At 34.8% G+C, this 27810-nt stretch overlaps 1 protein-coding gene across 1 annotated transcript; it reads left to right on the plus strand.

Annotated features, from left to right (window-relative positions):
* The first annotated feature begins 22725 nt into the window (after positions 1 to 22725).
* LOC124366816 lies at positions 22726 to 27566 on the plus strand. The gene is made up of 3 exons (XM_046823418.1): positions 22726 to 23061; positions 23457 to 26394; positions 27430 to 27566. The coding sequence occupies exons 1-3, from the start codon at positions 22726 to 22728 to the stop codon at positions 27564 to 27566; spliced, it is 3411 nt and encodes a 1136-aa protein (XP_046679374.1).
* The last annotated feature ends 244 nt before the right edge of the window (positions 27567 to 27810 follow it).

Genomic DNA, 27810 nt, shown 5'->3' on the forward strand with positions numbered 1-27810 from the left:
GTTTTTTTATTTAATTGTTCTAGTTCATATTAATTTAAACAGAACGTTTATTGAAATAAAAACACAAGAATTGTTTTACGTAATAATTAAGAAAAATATACATATTTCAATGTTTTATAATTTACAGCTGGATAATTAATTGTGTATAGTTTTCTATCCATTTTTAAGCCATGTTTAATTTTCACACAGCATAGAAAAATAATTTTAGTGTATTTTTCTGTCACTTACAGATCAAACTGAAAAGGACATAGGAGGTTCAATGGTATCTACCAACTCTTATTAGAAATGTTCCTTTGTCATGCATTTCACGACGTCATAACTATAGAAAAAAATCAGATTGCTTTATACTATATATATATATATATATATATATATATATATATATATATATATATATATATATATATATTGTGCAATAAAAACATTTAAAACAGATTTGAAAAATGTAAACGCAAAAAAATTTTTAAATGTACAATTATCATAAACATGTCTACATTTTCAAAACATTACCTCTTTCAAACGTAAAAAAAAGAATTTTTTATGTACAAACTTTTACTCATAGTAAAGAATAAGAATATAAGAAAAATAATATTTATTCCTCTTACAGAAAAAAAAAATTTAAACAAACGTAAGGAAACATTATATACAAATCTTATTAATACTAACACAATCATTACTTTAAAAAATTAAAATAAAATAATACTCATTACTATAAGCGAGTTTCACTGAAAGAATTGAAAAATGTGCATAATAAAAAACGTGAAATCATTTTTGTACTCCTTTTGTTTAAATGCCTTAGTTCTCTTGCCATTGTAAACGAACTATGCGATACCTATTTGAAATAATAAAACTAAAATCAAACAAGAGTAATCCGCCAACAAGAGTATAAACTTAAACTGTTAAAGACTTTGGGTAAGCACGGCTTGGAAATCTTAGTAAGGATAGAGAGAAGGCTCTAAGTGTCTTCTAAGTAAGCTAATGTTTTCTAAGTTGAAAGTAGAAAAGTAGCATGCTTCCAAGGTTAATTCTTTTAAAATTGTGTTAATCTCTAATATAAATGTGTTTGCAAGTTTTTCTTATAAGGTACAAAACTAGTAAAAAAGACATAAAACGATCAGTAGAGGTAATACCAAACGACTTAAATTACATTTTTCTCAGAATACAGGAATTGTAATTAAATATCCTGGAAACATTCTTATTCAATAATACTTGAATTTCTTTTCAAAAATAATAATTTTGTGTCACCAGTGGTACCTTTGAACAGAAAACAAGTAGCTATGGCAGTTATGTTAGATTGAACAACACTATATTGTCTATAAACTCAGATGTCATTCGAAGTTTAATTCTTCTTGTTCTGATTCTGGAACTGAATCAAAATTACTAAATAGGTGGTCACTGCTCCTGCCATCTTAGTTAGGATATTGTTTTTCAATTTTAAAGAGATTCAGTGCAGAAAATATCGGTCTATCTTTAGTTACTTGTAGAAGGAACCTCTCCAACAGTGTCCTCATAGCAGGATCAATATCCTTATGGATAGTCTTGCATATCGTCATCATAGTGCAGTCAGCTGACTTAGTGACGTCAGAGGCAGATCGAACCATCACCACCATGTAACTAACACTAAGTAAAGCCCAGGTGAATGAACATATAAACTCTATGTCTCCTGACTCATAAGTCAAGAGAACATAGAATAGATCGAATACGATACTGAAGAACAAAAATGATATAGTGGCCATCAGCTGGTCGCAATAGAAGGCATTCGCCTGGTGTACAGCATCAACCAGTAACCAGTAGATGTCCATCAGAGATTCCACCTCACACGTTTGTGAGTTAGAACTTTGTTGTGATATTTCAATATATGGCATATACTGATTTTCCATTAGTCGTCCGAAACACGGTCGGGCTAGTTCCTGCTCGATCCTGATGCTGATGTATTTAAAACTTTTAGACAGATATTGAGTGACATCGGTGAAATTAACAAATAAAGAAGTTAGCCGAAATATAGTAGCTAAGTAAGACACATAACATATTGAAATCATTACTTGATTTTCCACCTCAATTATTGTAGTTATTCCCCATTTAGCTACATCGTACGTAACAAGGGCTGCAGGGACAAAGTAGGCTACTGAGAACCTGATGTTTATTCTGGATTCCGAAGGCCGATTCCTAATATCACTCCAAGTGTTCTCGACACTCTCCACTATTTTGTGGAAGGTAATAAAACACTGGTATTTTCTGATATTGCTGACAAAGACAACGACTGATGTCAATGATAAATAGGAAAATTCCAGAATCATTACGACTGTACTAGTATTAGTGGTCCAATAAGAGGGCAAGGTGGCCAGAGCATTTAGGTGTTGTAGATACATCCAATAATACGGTAGTGTCGATTGAGCTGCTGTAGATATCAAACCCCATGTGAACCAATATAGGGAAAATCTTAGTCCTTGCCCTTCGTTTGGCTCAGAACAGTTGCTGAGAAAAAATCCCCCAAAAACTTGGCTGGTTAAAAGTACTTCTTTAGAAAAAAACCTGCATTCTGTAGAATTGTACGAATGATGCTTTGCTGTTTAATTGCACTACTCTTCAGTAAAAGTTGGTAACAACTATTGAGTTCTCTGTAACTTGTTTTGAAACGATCGACATTTTATTCTTATAGAATTTTTCGTAATTGATTTCCCAATCGTTGCCCTGCAATTTATTGTACATATGAGTACAATAACTCCATCACTCTAAGTGATTCCTACATTGTGTAAAAATGTGTCACAGTGGAATCTAATCAAAGTGGATTTCTACTGTAAATATAAATTACTGTCAATATCGAAAAACCTCTTAGATATGAAATAATTTTGATTTCATTAATTTAACGGCCTTTTTAATATAAAAATTGTGTTCGTACCTACTGATATACCAAATAGTCCTTCAGGGGAACATTTATAACTCACTTTGTCGTGAAAACAGCATTTTGAAATTTGTATAGATTTTAGGTGAGATCAAAGTGTTTTCTTTCAGATCATCCTTTGACTACCAAGTACAAATATAGATTAAAGTATTTGTGTTGTAACTTAAGAAACATATTCGTACAATGGGTAATGTAAGAAGGATTGTATATTTTAAAATTAGCAACCAAACAAATTCAAATATATCTAGCTTTGGATTACCTTAAAAACCCTTGGACTTACGTTTATTATAATGTCCCACAGTAAAAAATGATCTCACTACATACGATATTATTAACATGGTTTAAATCTTGCATGACTTTCGGTGTTGCAACGCAAATCCCACACGTTTCTATTATCTTAAAAATAATGTGCTCGCTTTCTTGTTATTTTATTATGTACTTACAGTAATGGCTTTAAATGTTATAAGTTAGAAACAAGATCTCACATTCTAAAATAAATTGTGGAAAATTTTGCAGGAGCCTAAGAACCGGCTTTAACTCGATCAAATTTCAATTATAAGTTTGAAAAAAGAGGACTTAAGTCAAACAACTAAAGAAGCCAGTTGCTTTGTTTGCATTAATTCAACGCTGATGGAACTTGGCGTTTTGCATTTTCACGCTTAGATATTATAACATTGAACATGACCTAGCAAAGGGTCGTTAAAATTCTGAATCGTAGTTTTTTCAAAGGTGAATTGCTTTTATAAGTGTGCATAATAAATATATACAGTGCTTGTATTGGATTTATAGTGGGATTCAATGTAATTAATCTGTATATAGGAGACATACATTACATCATATGACAATCCATAAGTAACAAAATTTAGTTTACCTCCTCGGGTGTGCTTATACAGTGATATTTCTGGATACTGCCGCTGGGATATACACTGTCACTTATGGGTTTTCACATTTTAGTAAAAAGTTGTAAGTTCCAATGCATCAGGGATTTTGTTACCGATTGGGCATTTTACCACCAATACTTAGTAAAGCATATCGATATATTTAGGAATATAAAATGAACCATCTACGTATAAAGAAAATTAGGGCTAAATGCATGTTTAAGTAGAACAATTTACGTGTACATGTTAGAATAGATGTTTTCCGATTTTTTAGGGATTCACTGGGCTTGAGGATGGAGCTCGTACCCAATGGAACAGTGACTAGTCTCTTGGTCAGTGATAGAAAGCTTCTAAAAAAAATTAAGAATTGGGTCTTAACTTCCGGTCATAAATAGATATAGAGGGAAAGACTTTTTATAGTCGGCCTTTCTTAAGGAGTTATTGTATGTCCCACCTTTACCGGGGAAACCGTGTCGCTGTTGTGGTGCATTCTGTAACACAAGACATACTTATCGATCATGACTCGGACGTGTTTGGCCCCCGCTTAGATGTTTGCCATACAACCTGTGTTTTAATACATATTTCACATATTTATCCTGACAAAAACCTTTTTCTTTTCATTAGAAGAAATAAATCTGATTTTACAATTTTATGGACAGGGATTTATAGTAAAGTAGATTGTTAATTTTCAAATGAATATATATAAATGTATATCATTGTTTACACAACATTTCCTTATTTTACAATGTTTAAAATATATAGAAAAGTTTTATATACTCGTTCCTTACACTTATTACAATTATTTTTATTATGCTACAAATGACAGGCTCAGTCTTTTAAGAGACGTTTTAAGTAACCATTTTTTTAAATGGTTCTCAATTTTATTTTAATCTAAATAAAAATAAACCAAAAAATATTGACATTTTAAACTTTAAAATATACGTTACTGGTGATTGTATGACAGTAGTAAATTATATTGTACAAGCTTAAAAATTGATAAATTTGTAATCTCCTTATCTAAATTTTGTTAATCTCCACAAACAATGACAGTAATAACCAAATGTAATACGCCGTTGCGTTATACACAGACTTGTTAAAGAAGGAGTAAATACAGAAAAATCCATGTTTTTGTTAGCATGTATCATTTTACTATGCCCAAGGGGATAGGTTTCGCCGGACGCGTTAATTAGATGGCATGAATGTATAGATTGTTATTAAATTATTTATTTGTTCTTGACTTAAAGTCGCTACGATGATACGGGGCTGTGAGAGTTTTGCACTCACTGTACTGCAATTGCACTAACTAATTAATTTAAAAGTACTGCAGATTGTTTTAAATGTTCCTAAAGAACATGGATTTATTTATATAATACATATTTCGAATCAAGTGGATACAGCGGTAACTCTATGGTTCATTTGTTGGCTGCGAACTAGCAAAGCCTATCATTTTCAGTACATCTTAATTTTCCTTATAAGTATCTATCACTTACAAGCGTTTATACAATAAATATCGCGGATGAATAAATACCAAATATTATTTATTATAAGTCAACTATACTTTATTTACAAGGTACTATTAATGAAAACACAAAAAGATTTTCAATTATTCACGAAGTTTAAAAGAACAGCAAATACATTTTGCAAAAACAAATTGTGTATACGATTTTATAAAACAAAGATTGTATCTTATTTAGATTATAAATCGTATTACGCAGAAAACAAAAGGTAATGACATCTCATGGAAATTCGATTTCTTATCAGCAGGTAAATATAATTTTGATGTAGACAGTGGTCGAAGGTTTTCTTTGTTCTCTACACTTTATCTAGAAATATTATATGTATATTGCGTCATTATGAGAATACCATCATGAATTGACCAACATTTAATGGACCCGTATCAATAATTATTTTTAAATAAATACAGAGGGAATGTTTTAATATAATTTTCTTTCTACTGTTCGACTACTAGTTTAAGTTATGGTTGAATAAAACGTAGCATAATACAAGCCAATCAATAATTTAAAAAATAGTTACTACCATTTTAAGGTTTATACGTGATCAAACAGAAGTTAAAAATAAGTATTTACGATTACATACATATTAGTAACAATAATATGTATCATAGATCATAATACAGACAGATCATGTTGTACCAGAAAACGTTAAATCGGGCAAGGACAATAATTAGAAAAAAGTACAATTTAGATCAATCAGATTGAATTAGCAGTGTATTATTTAATTAATACATAAGATGGAAATCTGTTTTTTATTAACATTGTTCGATCCATTTCCACTGGAATTAAATAATTTCGATTAGTTCAAAGAATTTACTTTTTTAATTCACACAATTATTTTATAGCAGTGAGTAAACGGGAGTGTAAATAAAATAAAACAATGAAATATTTATCTGAATAAATGAAAGTAAATTAAACAAAGCCCACACTGTAGTATTAAAAGATTTCAAAGATTATCTAATACATTAATTGAATAATACAAAAGGGAAGCTATCAAATGACTTACGTCTATATATAGGATTTAGTTTTTTAAGCCATCTTTTAGGTATATTTAGGTATTCAAATTGTTCAAATATGTAATTGTTGTCACACTCATTTTCACTAAAACTACTGAAATCGAATAGCATGTTTCTTTAGTAAATTAAATTATTGAAAAAGAATTTCAAACCTTTATCACTTATCGTTGTTCTGACAAACGCAGACAAAGGTATTTTTACACTCATTAAAAACATTATTTTACAATTTAAGCGTAACCTTTTATACCTAGTGTTTATTTTAAATAAATAAGGCGATATACAAGGACTGCAGAATAACCGTAGGAGGTAACCTTTGCTGGTTGACAATACAATTATACGTTTTGTAAATGAGGACAACTGAAACCACTGAAGAAGCCGGTGGCTTTGTGCGTATTAGTTATATGCTAACTGAAACCCTACTACGGAACACAAATACAACACTTGTTGTAACATAATAACTGATTATTTAGATGAGATCCTAGCACAAGCATAGATAAATAAATTTTTTTTAATGCAACATATAATTTATAATCCTAGACTAATAGTATATTGAGCCATCTTGCCGATACAGTTGTAATTTAAATGTTGCTTTCCTTGCACCTGATGCATCTAACGTAAGGTACTTAACAATTGGATTATTAGGACTTTCCAATAACTTTTAAAACTATACCATTGTTTTTTATTTGTTCCAATCCAGGAAAAAAAGATTTCCTGATTATATCCCAATTTAAGAGGCTTCAAAACTACGGCAGGCTAATATACAGGGTTGTCCAAAAATATGTTACCACTTAAATGGTATTATATAATCATTAAGTTTTTGTTGTTGCAGATTAAATATGGCCACCCGACTTACTTTGGAAGAGAGAAGAAAGGTAGCAGATTGGATGGAAGTATTCGGATCTCCCTCAGTTGTAAGAAACAAATTTCAACAATGGTTTCAGAAGGATCCTCCAAGTCGTTTAACTATCCGTCGAATTCATGAGAAATTTGAGCGCACAGGGGCTGTGACCAATGATTGTAAAGGGAACAGTGGACGTCCCAGAAGTATTCGAACAGAAGATAACATCATAAATGTTCAAGGCACAATTATTAATAGCCCAAAGAAGTCAAGTACGAGAGTAGCAATGGAAACCGGAATCGCGCGGACTAGTGTTTTAAGAATTCTTCACTTAGACCTGGGAATGAAGCCGTACCACATTCAAATGGTACAGGCGCTTTCTGATGCTGATAAAATTGCTCGTGTACGAGCTGCAGAAGTGTTCTTAGAAATGACGAACATAGACCCTAATGTTGTGTTCTTTATGTCGGATGAAGCCACATTTCATGTCAGCGGCAATGTGAATAAGCACAATTGCGTCATTTGGGGTACATACAATCCCCATGATCGAAGAGAGCACACACGATCCTCTCCGAAAGTTAACGTATGGTGTGGCATTTCGAAGTTTGGAGTACTTGGTCCATATTTCTTTAATGCACAGACTGTAACGGGAGATTCTTACCTAGACATGTTGCAAAATTTTGTTGTAGACAATCTTCCCCTACGTATCCTAACATCTGGTTACTTTCAGCAAGATGGTGCACCACCGCATTATTCCTTAGCGGTTCGAAATTACCTGGATGATACATTTGGTAGACGCTGGATTGGAAGAGCTGGACCATTGGCGTGGCCAGCACGGTCACCAGACCTGACTCCATGTGATTTCTGGCTATGGGGAATGGTGAAAGAACGTGTGTATGCTACAAGACCTATTGACATTAATGACCTTAAAGAACGCATAACCACGGTTGTCCGCTCCATACCTAAGGAAATGTGTGAACGAGCTATGGTCAGTATGGTGAAGACTTCATAAATGCATTGAGAACGAAGGAATACAGGTGGAATGAGTACATTAACTTCATTTGGACTTGTAAAATAGTGTGTGTTATTATGTTAATAAAATAAAAGTGAAACCCATATAAGTGGTAACATATTTTTGGACAACCCTGTATAAGGACTCGGAGTGTGTGCAGTTTAACTGCCATACAATATCAAATTGAACGGAAAATATTGAACGTTCATTCATTTATATAGTCTAAGGCAAGTTAGTATTTATTTTAAGGATCATGCATAATATAAAAGAAAGCTAAAGAACAATCCTTTCATATACTTTAAGTAAAACTAATTGTCTAATATGTTATAAACACATAAAACTTATATACATTAAAAATAAAACTGTTCATCTATTTATCTTTTATCATTGCAATTATTTATGCTAAATTTCAAGGTTTGAATTGATACAATAAAATGAGCTATACAGGTAAACAATTTCAATTAGATGGTTTTTTTTTATATGTTCAGGAAACACTAGGAATATTTTGTTGAATTTAATAATAAATAGAAGAAATTTCATGCACGTTATACGGAACTACATATTTCCCTAAAGTGAGCTGCGTTTATGTATACGAGAGAAAATCTTTATGCAGTAACGTAGACTTAAGTGAACGCTGATGTACACAAAACTTGACGCTACCTCTCCAAGAGGAAACAGCTACGTAATTTGTGATATCTGACTTAATATTTATCTTTCTTGCTGTCTTCTGAACGCCAAATATCAATACTCTAGTGGCCTCCTGTGTAGTGTCATACACAGACAGTAATGTTCCTTTTACTTAAGGAAAGCAAAAGACAGGATGTCAATACGTACAATAACGGTTTATCTTGCATTCCTTAGTTTAAAATTCAGTAAGAACAATGTAAATTTCGAAGAGATAATGGGGATGTTCTTGACATTGTCAATGTTACAAAACTTATTATTCTTGAAAGCTACCATAATTACAAAAGTATTTTTTAAAATAATTCTTTATTTTATGAAACAGTGCTTAAAATATCAATTCTATATTAAAAACCAAATTACAACATTTTTGATAAAAATAATAGCAATATATCTAACAAATGTATGAAAGCTAAAACTGAAAAGATCAAACATACAGTATTAAATGTTTTAAAATAAATTTAAAATGTGGGAATAGTTATTTATTCGTTTCTTATGCCTTCTTTTTGAAAAATATTTTAAGATAAAATAACGCCGAATTACGTGTCATGTTTCATTTAATAACATAATAAAACTCAGATTTATATTGTTACATACGTTTTTATTAAAATCTTTAACCATACACGCTAGTTAACTTAACAATTTGCAGAGGTTTCCATAACGATAATTAGTGATATCTGAAAAAGGCATAAAGTCATATTAACAGTATCATCTATATTTCAAAGACATAATTAGATGAATTGGGTGTAAAAAACTAGAATACTAGTAATACGTAAAAGTATAGGACCTAAATGTGTTGCGCAGAGTCAATTTACAAACAGCAGAATGTTTTGTAAAGAGTGTTCTTGCTATAAAGTACCAGCTCTTTCAAACAAACTTTTCTTGGCAAACTTTTTTCTAATTTTTATTAGGTATATGTATTTTGAGTTATTACACCTTTCAGTTGAGGAAAATCATTAATTTATTTCTAAAAGAAGTACACACATTTTTTACCGTGTATTATAACCATATTTATATTTATATATATTTAGCAAACTTGTTATTATTTAAACATGAATGTGCTCTGGAAATTCTTATACACTAAAGATTATCTAGGAACTCAATAAGCATCAACTAACCTGCAATCTTAATACTTTTGTAAACCTTTCATTTCTTCGAGTTTATACTAATGTAAAAATAATTTTCATTTGAATACAAACAGAAGGACCATTGCATCTAATATTTAACTAAAATAAAAATTACTTCAATACTATCTTAACGTACATCTGCTTTAAATTGTGTTTTACAGTTTTACATCCATTTTATGTTTACTTCTCATAAAACATAGAAAAAAAAGTTTAGTGCATTTTTATCTCTTTTACAGCTCAAACTGAAAAGATTATAGAAATTTCAATGTTATTTACCACTTTTAATAAGAAATTTTGTTTTGTCATGTATTTCAAGATGTCGTAACTACAGAAATAAGGCAATCAGAGGATTGTCTGTACCATATATATATTATGCAATATAAATTTTTTTAATTTAGATTTGAAGTAGGTAAATAAAGAAAGCATATCATTCATGTACAATAATCATACAAATATCACGAATTTAAAAAAAAACTTCTTTTAGAAAGAAAATTTGAATTTTCTTACATAGAAACTTATACTAATAGTAAATGAAAAACTGTGCATAATAGATAACGGGAATTATTTTTTTTTTTACATTCTTTGTTTAAATGGCTTAGATCAGTTTTGACAATGAACTGCGTAATAATTATAAAACATAAAACACAAATGCCAACCGAGGGTATTCCACCGATTGCAAACTTAACTTGACTTACTGCTTTGAACTCTTAGAACAAATATACAGAAGGTTGTAAGTGTCTCCTGAGTTAGCTAATGTTTAAGAATTTAAGTAAGCACTTATTTCTAATCGTAGAACGGATAGATAGCGGGATCTAAGAGACTTCTAAGTTAGCTAATGTTTCCTACGTTGAAAGTAAAAACGTAGCATGCTTTCAAGCCTACTTCTTTTCATTTTCGTAAAATTGATATTAATTTCTGAAAGAATAGGTTTTCAACAGTTTTTATACAACTCAAAAAAGCAAAGAGAGTCATAATAAAGGGATTGAAAGTCACATTTTTCTGATAATACACGAAATTAAATTGAATAACCTGTAAATATTCTTATTCTTGAATACTTCATTTCTTTTCAAAAATCATAATTTTGTGTCATCAGTGATTCGTGTAGACACAAAAAATTAGCTTTACCTGTAATTTTTGAATGAACACAGCAATATACTGTCTATACAACACAGATGACATTCGACTTTAAATTTCCTCGTTCTGATTCTGGAACTGAAGCAGAATTACCAAGTAGGTGGTCACTGCTCCTGCTATCTTAGTTAGGGTATCGTTTTTAATTTTGAAGAGGTGAAGTCCAGAAAATGTAGGTGTGTCGGTAGTTACTTGGAGAAGAAACCTCTCCAACTGTGTCCTCATAGCAGGATCAATATCCTCTCGGATCTTCTTGCAGATCGTTATCATAATCTTGTCAATTTATTTAGTGACGTCATCGGCAGATCGAACCATCACCATCATGTAACTAATGCTAGCCAAAGCCCAGATAAATGGGAATATAAACTTTATGTAGTCACCTGACTCATAAGTCAAGACAGCATAGTATAGGTTGAATACGATACTGAATATCAAATATGAGATAGTAGCCATCAGCTGATCGCAATAGAAGGCATTCGCCTGGTGTACAGCATCAACCAGCAACCAGTAGATGTTCAACAGAGTTCTCACCTCACACTTTTGCGAGTTAGAACTTTCTTGTGATATTTCAATATATAGCATATGCTGATTTTCCATTAGTCGTCCGAAACACTGGCGGGCTAGTTCCTGCTCGACCCTGATGCTGATGTATTTAAAACTTTTAGACAAATATTGAGTGACATCGGTGAAATTAACAAATAAAGAAGTCAATCGAAATATAGTAGCTAAGTAAGACACATAACATATTGAAATCATTACTTGATTTTCTAGCGCAATTATTGTAGTTATTCCCCATTTAACTACATCATACGTAACAAGGGCTGTAGGGACAAAGTATGCTACTGAGAACCTGATGTTTATTCTGGATTCAGGTGGCTGATGGCTAATATCACTCCAAGTGTCCTCAACACTCTCCACAGTTTTGTGGAAATTGACAAAGCACTGATATTTTCTGATATTGCTGACAAAGACAACGACTGATGTCAATGACAAACCGGAAAACTCTAGAATCATTACGGCTGTGGTAGTATTAGTGGTCCAATAAGAGGGCAAGGTGGCCAGTGTATTGAAATAAAAGAGATACATCCAATAATATGGAAGTGTCGCTTGAGCTACTGTAGAGATCAAACTCCATGTGAACCATGATAGGGAAAATCTCAGTTCTTGCCCTTCGTTTGGCACCGAAGAGTAGGTCAGAAAAAATCCCCCAAATACTTGGCTGGTTAAAATGGCTGTTTTTGAAAAAACCGGCATTGTGTAGAAGTGTGCGAATGATGTTTAGCTCTGTTACTTCACTACATATCAGTCAAAATTGCTAACAACTATAGAGTTCTCTATCACTTATTATGAAACGCTCGATATTTTCTTTTTATAAAACTTTTTCGTAATTGATTTGCCACTAGCTGTCATGTTTTAAATATGAGTACAGTAGTTCAATCACTGTAAGTGATTTCTATTTTGTGTAAAATTGTGTCACAGTGGGCTCTAATACCAATGCACTTTACTATAAATATTGATTTATTAATAACTTATAGTATATTACCTTTTAATGTAAATTTTCTTGATTAACTGTTAATGTAGGCAAACCTTTTAGAAGGATAGTAGAAAGATATAGCATAAAATATTTGTTTAGGAGAACATATACATTGTATAAGACACTTAGTAATACAGTGACAAAAACAGTAATTAGGCAAAATTCTGAGTTACAGCTAGCTACTGCACTCAATACTGTAGAAAGGCAACTAAGGTATCAAGTTTATTTATGACATGGCGAAACTCTTATCAATGTTGCTGTTATTCTTCTATTAGGTACATATCAACACTCCGTAAAAAAAAACAATTTAGGCGATCCCTCAATGAATAAGATATAGATTATTTTCTTTGCTGTAATGATTTTTGTGTAAACATAAAGACAGGAGAATTTTGAAAAAATAATGCCTTACTGTAACAAAGCTTTTTAATTAAGGTCAAGAAACTTTTTATTTTATTGATTAGTTATATAAAATATTTTATTGATTAAAAATTTAGCAAGAAAATCAGCGGTGTATATTGTTTTAAGTCTGTAAAAGCTGGTATTCAGTAGGATATTTTTGTAACAAACGTTTGTTAAAAAAAAGCATCTTTATGCTCATTACATATTTATCAAATGTGACAGTTTTCACTCAGGCGTGTAATAATTCTGACGTTTCTGCGTACAGCCACAACCGCAGACTGACAACTGGTGACGTATCCGTCATATTTGTTTGCTTGTTTTAATGTAAAATATAAACTATTCGTTGCCTTTCCATATTGAACCAGGATACATTTTGAACCATGTAAGTTCAAATAAACTTTTAAAATAATTTTGTAGATAAAATAACACTGGTCCTTTTCCATCACTGTTTTCAGATCACATAAGAAATAATCCTAAAATATACTACCATTTTCTGTCTTTAAAAAAATCTATCGGTTTTCATATTATGTTGGATTAAAATATTACTATTTTTTGGACATTCTATTCACGAGTCAGAACTGTAGATTCTCCAGAAGGGGGTAAAAAGCACATGACAGATTCAACACACCTTTTTCTTTGGCGTTCAAGCTTCACTCTTCCTCTGCGCCATCTGCAGATTCTCCAGGATAAACCTAGCAACAACCATTTACTGGATGTAAGTTATGTGTGGGTCATAAAAGAATATTTTTGAATTATGGTGAAGTCTATGAGATTGGAGCCTGGAAATTGTACACAGAAGTGAGGTTTCAAACATTTATTTTATGTTAATTTATTCTAATGCCAATTGAACCTGTAGTGATAATCATCCAACTGCTATGTGATGGAAAATCATTCACCGTGACCAGTAGTAGCCAAACTCTGGGGAACGATTCCTCTTATTGTGATCTCCACTTGTACCAACTTCTTTACAATAAAAGAGATAAGACTGCCCCGTTAGTACTTGTCGAAACGGAATATGGAACTTCATCTTGTTACTTAACTTGCAAAAAGTCTTAGTTTCTTCTTTCTTCTCATCACGGAGTAGATAAGTTTTATTGCTCCGTCTGGAACTAGAACTTCATCTTTAATCCTCTTGTAGTAATTTTGATATCGAATTGGTGTATCTCGCCACCGAAGCTTTGTATATTACAAAAACATTTATAATAACAAGGCAAACAGACAAAGAGATAATATACGTATATGGGTACTTAACAATATGCATTCTTGGACATTAAAATACGTTTAGTAAAATATAGGTGTAAATGGTTGAATTTAACACAAACGGATAATGACATGAAAATACATGACACAATCTAGCTGAAGAGCTATAAAATAAAAACTGAAGATTATAAGTTAAATAAATCTATTCCTTATCACTAATAATGCAACTTAAATTAATGTAATGGTGAATCGTGCGTTACATCATCTATGGCTTTAATAAGGTCACAAAGCATGACCACACCAAAGCATACGTTCCTCCAAGCTCAAGTGAATCCCTCAACAAATCATAGTTAAAACGAAAAAATGGTGGTTTGTCAGATATTCATATTAAGAAACCGGATACGAGAGTACCTTCTTAAAATCGTGCCATTGTCTGTTAGTCCGTACGATACTTCTTGATAGGGAAACTCTAGATACATGAAACTTGCTACGCTACGTACGTTACTCTTGGTATAACTGAGAACTCTCTTTATTTTCGATTCAAATGGTCTAAATTAAAGGTATATAAAAATTTATTATGTAAACAAGCTGGTCTAATCCTTAACGAACATGAAAACGAGACAATTTTGGAATACACACATTTGTACCTAAACTGGCAGTCTATAAGAACCAATTTCAATTGTATAAACAAACGACCTGGTATATAAAAATTGATAAGGAATGTCTCCTTATAAATAGATTGATCATCAGCTGCACTCTTATTAGTGAAGACTTCAATAAAAAAAGTATCAATAAGGTTAAAAATATCAAACGAAAATATGTTGCTTATATCGTATATTTTCTTTGCTTGTCACACTTAAATTCATTGGACACATGATACATAAATAGTTGATACACCTCATTCAAAAAAATATATTTAGATTTAAGTTCGATATTTTTCCTTAATATTTGTTAACCAATTACAAATTTAGTTACTTGTCAGGTGGATAGTTTTAGTTGTGTATAACTAAATATAATTCATCTTTATAGAAAACCATGTCATACTTATAACTCTTTGGACTTCCACCAAAACAAGCTTGGGTGACAATCGATTAATTAATTAGAGAATTGTCCCTACCAATTTCTAAAAAGTCCAGAATGTTAAACAATTAAAATAAGCTGTCTGATCTTGGACTATGAATAAATTAAAATATTATTAAATCGTTTGTATTTTATTATTAAAACAAAAAAAGTTATGAAATCTCTACTTATATTTCAACTCCATGCGAAAGGAATAAGTTTCGTCTTCTGATATAGGCCTACTTATTTTGAAAGATATTTACAACAATAAAATATTCAGGCTATTATAACTTATTTTAATATAATTTTTGACTTTAAAGATTTCGTTGAAATGTGACAAAATATCAATCAAATTTCGAAAAAGATTATTTGAGTGGATTAAAAAATGTTTCATCTTTACTGGACATTAAAAATGACGATCAAATCCCCCAGGGTGAAGACAAACCAATTACAAAGGTTTTTATATTGTTCAAATTTATGTATTAATTTCTTACTTTTTATGCTAGTTTAAAAACTTTTAGTCATTAGATTTACTTTTTCCAACTGTGTTCTAAAAAGATTATTACTTTTAGATACATTTATCTTTCAACGAAGTATTATGTCTGTTTTTTTTAACAGAGGCCTTGGTGCAATATTTCAACCTTGTATCTCAAACCGTTCCATTGTTATTGTCTGATCACTAGACAAACATGCAAACTGGTTATCAATAGGCTTTTATAAAGCTCAGCCTATTTTTTAGTTATCATACTTATTTTTAGTTGTAGTTTCACGTATGTAGAGAGTCTCACATTCTTAATCAAAACATGTAAATTACATCAGAATTCTAAGAACCAGCTTTAAACGGATCATATTTCAATTATAAGTTTGACAATAGAGGACTTAAGTAAACAACTAAAGAAGCCGGTGGCTTTGTTTGGATTAATTCTACGCTGGAAAAACTTGACGATGTGTATTTTGGAGCTAATATGTCCTGCAATATTATACTTGACTTAGGAAAAGGAGATAGATTTCTTAAACATTGCAGTATCAACATAGACATACTTAAAAAAATAAATGTAAATAGTGTTTTTTTATTAATTACATTAATATTACGTTAATTACATCGATATATTATTAATTACATTTGATGGGTGAAACCACCACCACCAGGTGGCAATAATTCCGTAAACACCACTGGGATATTCACCGTCAGTTTGTTGGTAAGATTTTAACATTTATACATACATTTTCTGAATTTCAGTAAACAGCCGCAAGTTTAAATACATCAGGCGTTTCTTTAAAAATTTGGTATTTTATCCTCAATATTTGGAAAACCATAAGCCGTTAATTTATGGCTTTAAAAATAATTTATATTTCTACATAGCATAAAGAATGGGATAATTGCATCTGTAAGTGGAATAATGTACCTATACGTCATGTTAGAAAGCATTTTGATGATGTACCGAAGATTAAAAAGACTTGAGGATAGACTAATGGCACTGCGCTCTTCATACTGGTCTCTTCCTCAACGATGGAGAGGTTGTGTAAAGACTTAGCTTTCTGCTATAAGAGATATCACGCTTTAAGACGTTTTTGTAGGGTTATGATAAGGAGGACTTTGCCTTTATTAACACTACCGGACTAGAAACCGTGTCTCTGCTATAGTACATTCTGTAACCCAAGACATACATAGACTCCGACGCTTTGCTATAGGGCACAAGGAAGACTTTAACTTATTATAATGTAGTTTGTAAAAATTAATTTCACCGAAATTACATATAATTTTTAATTGTAAAATATAATGAAATAACCAACAGTAATATGATCTTTTATATTGTGATATTTGATGGTATACTTGTAGTTGAAACATACAAATATTCGTCATTTTATATTTTATTTGCTACTAATTTTGTCGATTCTGTTGTGAATGTGTACATATACATTACTTGTATAAATGCCTTTTATGTATTGCAAAAACATATCTACGTCGTTCTTATCAAAAACACCACCCAAATTCTCTACTGATAGACTACCTCTACATGAGCTATGTGTAAGGAGTAAAATTCTTGGTGTAAGTATCTAAATGCCCATGCTCTTTGCGAAAAATATTTATTGATCACCTATTCCAAGGCTATTATTCTGGAAAAGTGTCCCTCAATTAAGACCAAAACCAATATTACATGCACCTCAAAGATTTTCAGAACAAACTGTCATTCGCCAAATAAACAAATTTTGAAGGAAGAGATAATTTTCCAAAAAACTTACTATTCAATGCCATATTATATACTAAAGTAACATGTCATTGTATCCTATTAAGTACTTTTTATCTTAGTAGTAGTGGTAAGTTCAGTTAGAAATTTGAAACTTTCTGGAAGCATTTCACTTTCAAGCATTATTCAAAGGTGATGCCACTTTCATGAATTTAGTAAAAATGCAATCGAATGGGTGAAATAGTATCTAAAGGATAGGCCACAGATCGCAAGGCCAGGCCGTGAGACATATACTCCTCTGATAAAATAGTGGGTGTCCCTCAGGTTAGTTGTCTTGGGTCTTTGCTCTTCATCCTATATACTTCTGATTTCCCCAGTTGTGTGTAAAGTTCCACAGCTTATTTATATGCTGGTGATCGTCAGTTGCACTTGTCTCATGAAACGGCTAAAGAATAGTTAGTACTTTGTGAGAAACTGCTAATTATTATAGAATATTGAAGCATTATTTTGATCACAACCTTTATTTCTATCACTTTAAATCTGATTTTTGTAATGCAAAAGTGGTGTTATTGTCAGGGTAGGACACTTTTCTAATCTACTTAAGGAAATACTAGTTGAAAACTAAAATATTTTTGGAAGTTGTTAATTTTTTTGCAAGAATACCTACTTCTATTGTTGTCAATTTGAGGTAAAATATATTTTAAACAAAGATAAATATTAAATTTCAATTCCAATATTCCAATCTAGTGTAATTGCGTCATATGACATCTAATAATTTAAAAACTTTACGTAATAATAAATATATTTAATCCATAATAAATCAAGAAAAATACATTTTAATTTAGAGCGTCTCTCACTATAGTAGGCCAACACTGTTTTGCAGAGCAACTTAATAAGAATAGTCAATCCGAATAATAGGAAACTATTTTATGGTTAACATATGCTATTCTATATTTAAATAATTTAAATCAGATTGGCAAAAAAGCAAAATTCACTTCCAAATAGATATTACACAATCCTTAGCTTTAGATCTAAACTAAATAAAGAGTTTAAGCTCCTTAAGCCACTGGATAGGTCGTTGTACATTTTAGGGCCGAAGTAGGAAAACGTCTCCTATCGACTTCCGGTCTTAATCGGGAGGAGTAAAGCTGGCTATCCTGGGGGCTGCTATGTTTCGAGACCTCCTGTCTTAAATCGTGTTTCCTTCACAATCCTTCCATCGTAAAACACAGACTACCAATCTCTATATGTGATTTTTCGCGCCGTAAGATTCGGTTAAGTCTGGACCTGTAGATGTGCGGTTGGAGTTTGAGACTGCCAAATAGTTGATTGTTGCATTATTTAACAAAAATTTGTATTGCGTATTTGTCTAGGGGGTTTTTAATATTGTTTTAGTTTACTTCAAAGCCGATATACTTGAATTAGATTAGCTGCTTTTTAAAAATATACAGTTACATTACGCCATCTGTGGAATTTGTTTCTGTAATTCCATATAGTTATAGTTATAGTAGATATAGTTTGATACATACTGGTAATGTTGGCTGACAAAAATTAAACTCAAAGTCGACAAATTTTGGGTCTTTTTCGTTTAAGGGCCAGCACAAAAGACCCTAGCTTGCCTATTCAAAACTCAGATCACGCGATGCTTGCCCGATGCGCAGCACTTTGCGCTGCTTGCTCCTTGAGAAAAAAAAATTAACTCTAGCTTGCAAAGTCCAATCTCAGATCAACTCTACACACTCAAAACCCAGACAGAACTAACACTGGTTTCATTACAGGCAAAAGATAAGCGGCTCGCGTTTATCACTGATAAGATAAGGCGACTTTATACTAGAATTAGTAACTGGACTACTGCCCTACGAAGTAATAACACCAAAAAAACGATTAAATGCACTGTCAGTAAGGTATAGTATGTTTGTAAGTTTCTGGCGCTTAAACGAAAAAGACCCCAATGTTTTGTCTACCAAAACTCTAAAAATGTGGACTATTTTCAATAATTATGCTTGTTATAATTTTTCAAGGCACTATCTGTCCAAAGGGACTATTTAAACTAACACTGAAAGTGCCAATGCTTCCTGTAATAAAAGGCCGTGAAATTGATGAAAGTAAAATTACTTCATCTCTAAAACGATCGTTCAAATTGACAGGTATTCATGAAAATCCACTCTAAAATGAATATACAATTGTAAATATTAAATTAATATTTATAGAACATTATGTGGAGTCCACTGTGACATTTTTACATAAAGTAGGAATCACTTAGATTAATTAAATATGTGTACTCATATTTGAAAATGCATAGCAACAAGTAATAACACAGTTACGGTTAATGTTTATATGAAGAAAATATCCGTTTACAAAATAAGTGTTAAGTAACTCTATAGCTGTTACAGCCTTTGGCTAGTGAGTGTTAAGGCAGCACAGTATAACATCATTGGAACAATTCTACAGCATGGAGGTTCTTTCAAAAGAAGCAATTTTAACCAGCCTGGTTTTTGGGGGGTTTTGTTTGACCTACTCTTCTATACCGGATGAAAGCCAAAAGTTGAGGTTTTCATCATTATGGTTCATGTGGGGTTTAATTACTACAGCAGGCCAAGCAACACTCCCATATTATCCATATTGTTAGTTAATTCAGGGATACATGAGTTCACTATCAAACTCGCCCTCTTATTGGACTACCAATACCACTTTAACAGTGATGATTCTGGAGTTTACCTGTTCGTCATTGACATCAGTCGTTGTGTTTGTCAGCAATATTAGAAAATATCAGTGCTACGTCAACTTTCACAAAACTGTGGAGACTATCGAGGACATTTGGAGTGATATTAGTCATCAGCCACCAGAATTCAAAATAAACATCAGCATCTTAGTCACCTTCGTTGCCGTTGAAGTAATTATTACGTACTATGTAACCAGCTGGGTAATAATTCAAATAAACAATTTGGAAAATCAAGTAATGATTTCAATATGTAAAATCTTTTACTTAACAACTACATTTCGAATGAATTCTTCATTTGTTAATTTCATCGAAGCCACTGTGACGTGTACTTTTCTGTTTTACCTGAGCAATTGTTATGTAGAACTGATCACTCTACATAACGAAATTTTACATCCAAATGAAGAAGCGCGCATTCATTGTTGCTGCAATAACAGAACGGTCACTGATTAGACGCCAATCAGCTGTTCAAATAAAGGAGTTAGGCTAAGGTGAGCCATTACCATGCCATTGATATTTTGTCGCTTGCGTATGTCAGTTAGTAAAATTTCAGTATAATAATTTTGTCTTTACAGAATTAAATATCTACGGTAAACTAAGCCTTGGGCCTCGTAGTAAGATTGTCAAGTCCTGTCGATAAACGTAGGAAATTAATACGTTATCTGTAATAAATTAATACTAATCTAGTCTTTTAATAGTTCACGGAGATAAATAGTTGTAAATACGTGTTCATAGTGTCAAATACTGTAACCACAAATTGTTTCTGTAAATTGTACATAATTAGGCCGAGATATTATCTCGTAACAATTGCATCGTCTCTCATAAATTTCCTTACTAAACTTGTTAACTGTTCTATAAATAATTGAATCGGTAACTTTATGTCCTAATGTTTGTATATTATTTAGTTTTACTCAGAATAATGTAAAGGCAGTTGTCATGAAATTTATACCTACCATTGCCGTGAAAGTGCATACATTAATGCATTATGTTAATACTTCAATACACTTTACTATAATTATTGTAATTAATTAGTTTAAGTAAGAAGAAACGTAATTAATTTTCTCCGTGTAAGAATAATTATGCTTTGTGTTTAAGACCAATATTGTATATCATTGTAATTGGCAGATTCTGCGCTTTTTAATGTACTTATGTTTATACATTAAATGTTTCTTTACATTTTACTGGCCGCTGTAAGCTAAATACGAGTATGTTAGACACACCAACAATAGTGACAGATGTTGCTGTTTTAGTCAGCTGGTTTCTTTTAAGTTTGACATAGTTTTCATGATTGATTATAAGTAGTGTTTACTGATTTCAATGAGCCGCAGAAAATGAATAAAACTGACTTTATGAAATTAAAGTTTCAATATTGGATTGCACGGACGATACAATCGACGGCTCGTGTGTGTGTTTTGGGTCCGCCCAGTTGGTGAGTAGACTTTACACTACTTATTCCATCGTGCTCCCCTGGGAGGTCGGACTAACTCCGTCAATGTCATTGTGGAGCCTCTACCTATCGGACTAGGCCTGAATAACTGCATCAGGGTGGATCCAGTTTCGAACTTTGACAAATGGGACTCAACTTTAATTTAATGTCTAGCCATTATGTATTCATGGGAATTATTGTTTTGTAATTTTGTAGTTCAGGAATATGGTCATCATGATTTTGGCCACTGTAATTTTGTATTAGTAATCGGAGCGCTCCCACCGTAATAATTTTTCGTATTTTTATTTCAATTGGCCAACGAGTTAAGTTTAAGTTAAGTTAAATATATATTTGTTTATTTAGTTCAAGACCTTAGCACTGTGAGAGAAATAGGCAATACAGAATGAAATATGTGAAATATTGGTTTTAATTTCTAATTGCCTGATATTTAATTAGAGACCTTGCAACTTACTATTAGAAAATAATCAACCGAAATCTGTGGCTAATTTAAGTACCTAAGGCTTATTGTCGTAAACCTAATAGTTCTTGCGTGCATGGTAGTGGTCTCGATTGAGCATACCTGAGGGCAGGAAACTGTTCCTTGTTGGAGACCTGCGACTATCACACCCCATCAACAAGGTGGTGCCCTTATTACCGAGCAAACCGTAACCATCTGGGTATCCGTCAATCTTAGTAGTCCTCTGTCACTGCGCAAGAACTTGGTTGTATTGGCGCTCTACCAATACTCACGCCCTTCTCCACTGAGCGAGGCCGACAATATTGCTAACCCGCGAGGAGGGGTGGCAAACTGGCGCCCAACGCGGGGCCCCTTGTGTTAGCACCTGACTTCCACAGAATATAAAATTTTATTAAACTTGTGGTGTGAATATTTTGACAGATAGTATTTAGTATTTTGTTGTTTGTTAATATTGGGAAACACTGGTAATGTCTTGTTAATCGTTGGTTGCATTCTAGTGTTGTTGTTTGGTGGAGAGAACTGCATTTTTAGGATTGGCTAAAATTAGTGCGAGGTGATATTTCCATGTGGGCTGTATGAATTATTCTGGTTATCTGGTGAATTTTTAGTATCCTACCTCACGATGAATGCGTATCATCTTCGTAAGACTGAGGTTATCTACGAACTTAAAATTAGGAATGTTGATACCGATGGCAACGCTAATGAACTGAGGAAGCGTCTGACTCAATGTTTTTCGGCTGATACCCAGGTTGATGAAACCGTTGTAAACTCTTTGGATGCCGATGCGGAATTGGAGGAATGCGAAGGGAAGTACCAGGACTTATCTTCGCTAGTGAGTGATTACGAAGGCACGAATAATGACAACGAGTTTTCTCGTATTGTGGCTCGCCTTTTCATCTGTATCTACGAGTGGAGAGAATTCCGATTGGGGCATCTTCCGATAGTGAGCAATCGGAAAGTAAGGAAAAGTTGCTGAGTAGAAGTAAGGAGCTATTGGATTCTTTTAGAGGGACTTCTGATTCGAAGAACCAACCGGATCCCAGAACATCGGCAGGTGGTTTTCAACAGCTTCATCTACCAGAGGATGGAGCGCAAGAAACTAATTTTGAACTGCCCAAAACTTTAGAGTTGACATTTAAACCAAATAAAACCACTGAAGACGACGAGAACCTGGCGACAGAAAGGAAACTTCTAGAGGAATGGCGGAATAGGGAAGAAAGAAAACTACAACAGGAAAGGCGTCACCAAGAGGAATGGCTCCAAAAGGAAGAGAGAAAACTACAAGAAGAAAGAAGAAAACAGGAGGCAAGATGGAAACAAGAAGAAGGACGACTGCAAGAAGCCTGCAGACAGCAAGAAGAGAAATGGAAGTTAGAAGAACTGCGACTTCGAGGACCTCAGCAGAGAACAGAAGAAAGAATCCCGCACGAGGAATTGAGAGGTCAAGAAAGAAGAGGACCTCCAGAGGACGACTACCTTCCCAGATTTTCACTAACTCTAAACGACACAGGCGCTAGTTCCCGGCCCAGATATGTCCCAGTCTACAAGTGGGGGCTAAAGTTTGACAACTCCGGACCAAGTATCGCTGCATTTCTTGAGAGAGTAGAAGAACTTCGTCGGGCAAGAGGAGTCACACATCAAGAGCTATATGAGTCTGCGGTTGATTTATTTGCCGGATCAGCGCTTGTCTGGTACCGTGCTGCGTCTATTCGGATTCAGTCATGGCATCAGTTGACGAGGGAGCTCAAAGAAGTCTTTCAGCCTGCGGATTATGACATAAGACTTCATCAGGAAATCTTTAACCGGCTGCAGGGAGATAATGAGCCGATAGATCTGTATATAGCCGCTATGGAGGGTTTATATGGAAGATTAGCAGTAGCTGTTCCTGAACCTTCTCGCTTAGCACAGATCTATAATAACCTGCACCCTCAGCTGCAAGATCGATTGGCACTTTGCAGCATTCAAACTCTTGAACAGTTGAGATCCATGGGACGTAGAGCCGAAGCGGGCCGACTAAGTATGGTTAGAATAAGGCCCGCAACTACAAGGGAAAATACCCTTGAACCGGACCTTGCTTATCACGATCAGAACCACCCACGAAAACCTTTATCCGGACGTGTGGCCAGCGTACAGTCTGCAAATTCAGACCGCCAGGACCCTGTCTGCTGGAATTGTGGAGATAAGGGCCACCGCTTCAGGTTTTGTAGTAAACCAAAACGAAGGTTTTGTTTTGGTTGTGGAAAGGAGGACGTATTTAAACGAGACTGTGTAAAATGCAGCTCAAAAAAACGGGCAAGGCAAGGGGTCAGAAAGGAAGTAGGTGGTTCTGGCTCCTTGGATACTGAGACCATCCCGGCCATAAACTATGTCATTCATAGCCAACAAGAAGACCATAGGCCTTATTTGAAAGTGAGGGTGTTTGGCCGTGAAGTTACCGCCCTCTTAGACTCGGGAGCTTCCCAAACGTTTTTTGGTGGACATGGAATGTGGATTTTGAATCAGTTTCCCGCTCGCTTTCAGAGTGCCAGTGGACGTTTTGTAGAAACAGCCGACTCAACACGCCATGAGGTCCAGGGCTTTGTCAATCTACCCATAACTTTACAGGGCCGTACTAAAAGTCTAAAGGTTTGCATTGTACCATCACTGCAGCATACCTTAATCCTAGGCATCGACTTCTGGGAAATAATGCACATTGTTGCGGATGTGCGCAATCGGAAGTGGGACTTTGCAACGAAGAGTGTGGATTTATTTTGTGGTTATGTTGAGGGAATCACATCGGAAGACAATCTAACTCTAGCAGAGAGAAAACGGCTACAAGATCTTCTCGAGGAGCATTTCGAGGATGAGCCATCAACATTGGGTAGAACATACCGTGTGAAGCACGTCATTGACACTGGGGGTGTGCCACCAATCAAACAGCGGTACTACAATGTATCCCCTGCTCGTCAAAAACTCATCAATGAGGAGCTAGACCGCATGTTGCAGTTAGGGGTTGTAGAGCCTTCACAAAGCGCCTGGTCCTCGCCAATTATGTTACTGGATAAACCTGATGGCAGTAAAAGGTTTGTTGTGGACTTCAGGGCGGTGAATGCAGTGAGCCGAAAGGACGCCTACCCTCTACCACAGGTGACCGCTATCCTGGATAGATTGAGAGATGCTCGATTCTTATCTAGCCTGGACATTAAGAGCGCCTATTGGCAAATTGAACTAGACGAGGCAAGTAAGGAGAAGACCGCGTTTGCAATACCGGGTCGTGGCTTATACCAGTTCGTCACGATGCCCTTTGGTCTGTGCGGAGCTCCCGCAACATGGCAGCGCTTCGTTGACACAGTCTTGGGACCAGAGCTGGAGCCGAATGTCTTCGTCTATCTAGACGACATTATAGTTGTGACATCTACATTTGAGTCCCATCTGAAAACCTTGAAAGAGATATTTAGAAGAGTTCGTGAAGCAAAGCTCACCCTCAATAGAGAAAAGTGCAAGTTTTGCAGGAGAGAACTGAAGTACCTGGGCTACATTGTCAGTGGGGAGGGTTTGCGAGTCGACCCTGAAAAGGTAAAGGCGATTGTGGATATCCCAATCCCCCGGAACCAAAAGGAGGTTCGTCAATTTACTGGAATGGCCTCGTGGTACAGACGCTTCATTCCCAACTTCGCGTCACGTATGACTCCTTTGACTTCCTTACTGAAACGGAGAAATCAGTTCGAATGGACTCCAGAAGCCGAGATGGCCTTCCAGGACGTAAAATACTGCCTTATTAGCGCTCCAATATTATCCTGTCCAGACTTTTCGAAGCCTTTCACAATCTCCTGTGACGCCTCAGGCGTGGGGATCGGCGCTGTTCTTAGCCAAGACAGTGAGCAAGGAGAAAGTGTTGTTGCCTATGCCAGCCGCACATTAACTCGGCAAGAGCAGAACTTCTCGGCCACTGAAAGGGAGTGCCTTGCGGTGATCTTTGCTGTGGAGAAATTCCGGCCTTACGTGGAAGGAACCAGGTTCACGGTCGTGACAGACCACTATAGTTTGCTTTGGCTAAGTAACTTGAAGGACCCGACAGGACGTCTGGCTCGTTGGGCTTTGCGATTGCAGCCCTATGATTTTCACCTAGTACACCGTAAGGGGCAAGAGAACGTTGTGCCAGATCTTCTCTCTCGGACCACTCCACCGATATCGACTGATCCCTCTCATCCAGACGTGATTCATTGTGACTTGATTGAGATACCAGCTACAATACAGGACCAGTGGTACAAAGGAATGTTGGAAAAGGTTAAAATGGGCCCTCAAAAATATTGTCAGTGGCGAACTCAGGAGGAGAAACTGTGGAAGAATGTGAGCACCCTGGAACCCTCGCTTCACCAGGATAACTGGAGATTGGTACTTCCAAAAGATCTCAGATCCCAGGCCTTGTTCGAATGCCACGATACTCCAACTGCTGGACATCTAGGTGTGTCAAAGACCTATAAACGTATCCAACAGCTGTACTATTGGCCAAAAATGCGGAAGGCTGTAGCCACTTATGTTTCAAAATGTGCTGTATGTCAACGGACTAAGTACGACCAACAACTCCCTGCGGGCGTTATGGGCAGCAGACGTGCAGTTGATTCTCCATGGCAGATGATCGCTGCAGACCTGATTGGCCCTCTGCCACGATCAGTAAGAGGCTTTAAGTACCTGATGGTTATTACTGACACGTTTACTAAGTACTCAGTCCTACGACCTCTCCGAGCTGCTACGGCAAGGCTCGTGTCTCAACACCTGGAAGAGGACATCTTTATGGTTTACGGAGTACCACGGTACTTCATATGTGATAACGGGTCTGAGTTCATCGGGAAACCAGTGAAGGACCTTGCCAAACAGTACAATGTCAAGATACTACTGAACGCAAGTCGACACCCACAGGCGAACCCGGCAGAGAGGGTTAATCGGGATATCGTTGCTATGTTGCGAGCTTATGTAACAGACAACCACCGGGAATGGGACAAATTCATTCCAAAAATAGGTTTTGCACTCCGCACCGCGCATCATGAGGTGACACAGCATTCGCCCGCGTTTTTGAACTTTGGGCGAGAACTCGCTACGTCGGGAGACGGATATGAAGTTCTTAACGATGGTTCGGGTGTACACTCTACTGAGGATTGTGGTCCCTTTAGTGAGAAACTACGAGAGCTTAAGGACATATTCCAAGAGGTTTCAGAGAGACTGAAAACAGCCCATGAAAAAAATGCTAAACGCTATAACCTGCGCAGACGACCTGTGACTTATAGAGTGGGAGACGTCGTCTTGAAAAGAAACTTTGTACAGTCTGATGCTACTAAATACTTTGCAGCCAAACTAGCACCACGCTATGTTGGACCCTACGTAATAGTTGAACAGGTATCTCCTCTGATCTATAAGCTGGCGGACATGGACGGCAAGAAGATAGGCCAGTGGCATGTGTCGGACTTTAAGAAATTTCGGCAGTGAAGAAAATTTGGGAAATTTTCTGCCGGATGGGGGGGTGTTTGTGACGTGTACTTTTCTGTTTTACCTGAGCAATTGTTATGTAGAACTGATCACTCTACATAACGAAATTTTACATCCAAATGAAGAAGCGCGCATTCATTGTTGCTGCAATAACAGAACGGTCACTGATTAGACGCCAATCAGCTGTTCAAATAAAGGAGTTAGGCTAAGGTGAGCCATTACCATGCCATTGATATTTTGTCGC

This window comes from Homalodisca vitripennis, chromosome 7 (assembly GCF_021130785.1).
Source record: "Homalodisca vitripennis isolate AUS2020 chromosome 7, UT_GWSS_2.1, whole genome shotgun sequence".
Classification (NCBI taxonomy): Eukaryota; Metazoa; Arthropoda; class Insecta; order Hemiptera; family Cicadellidae; genus Homalodisca; species Homalodisca vitripennis.

Excerpts from the sequence above, each read along its gene's own strand:
- LOC124366816 (XM_046823418.1), top strand. The coding sequence starts at position 22,726 with ATGAATGCGTATCATCTTCGTAAGACTGAGGTTATCTACGAACTTAAA. Across the intron at positions 23,062-23,456 it reads CGATAGTGAGCAATCGGAAA|CAAGAAGAGAAATGGAAGTT; the intron begins GTAAGGAAAAGT and ends GCCTGCAGACAG. Across the intron at positions 26,395-27,429 it reads AATGGGCCCTCAAAAATATT|CCAAACTAGCACCACGCTAT; the intron begins GTCAGTGGCGAA and ends AATACTTTGCAG.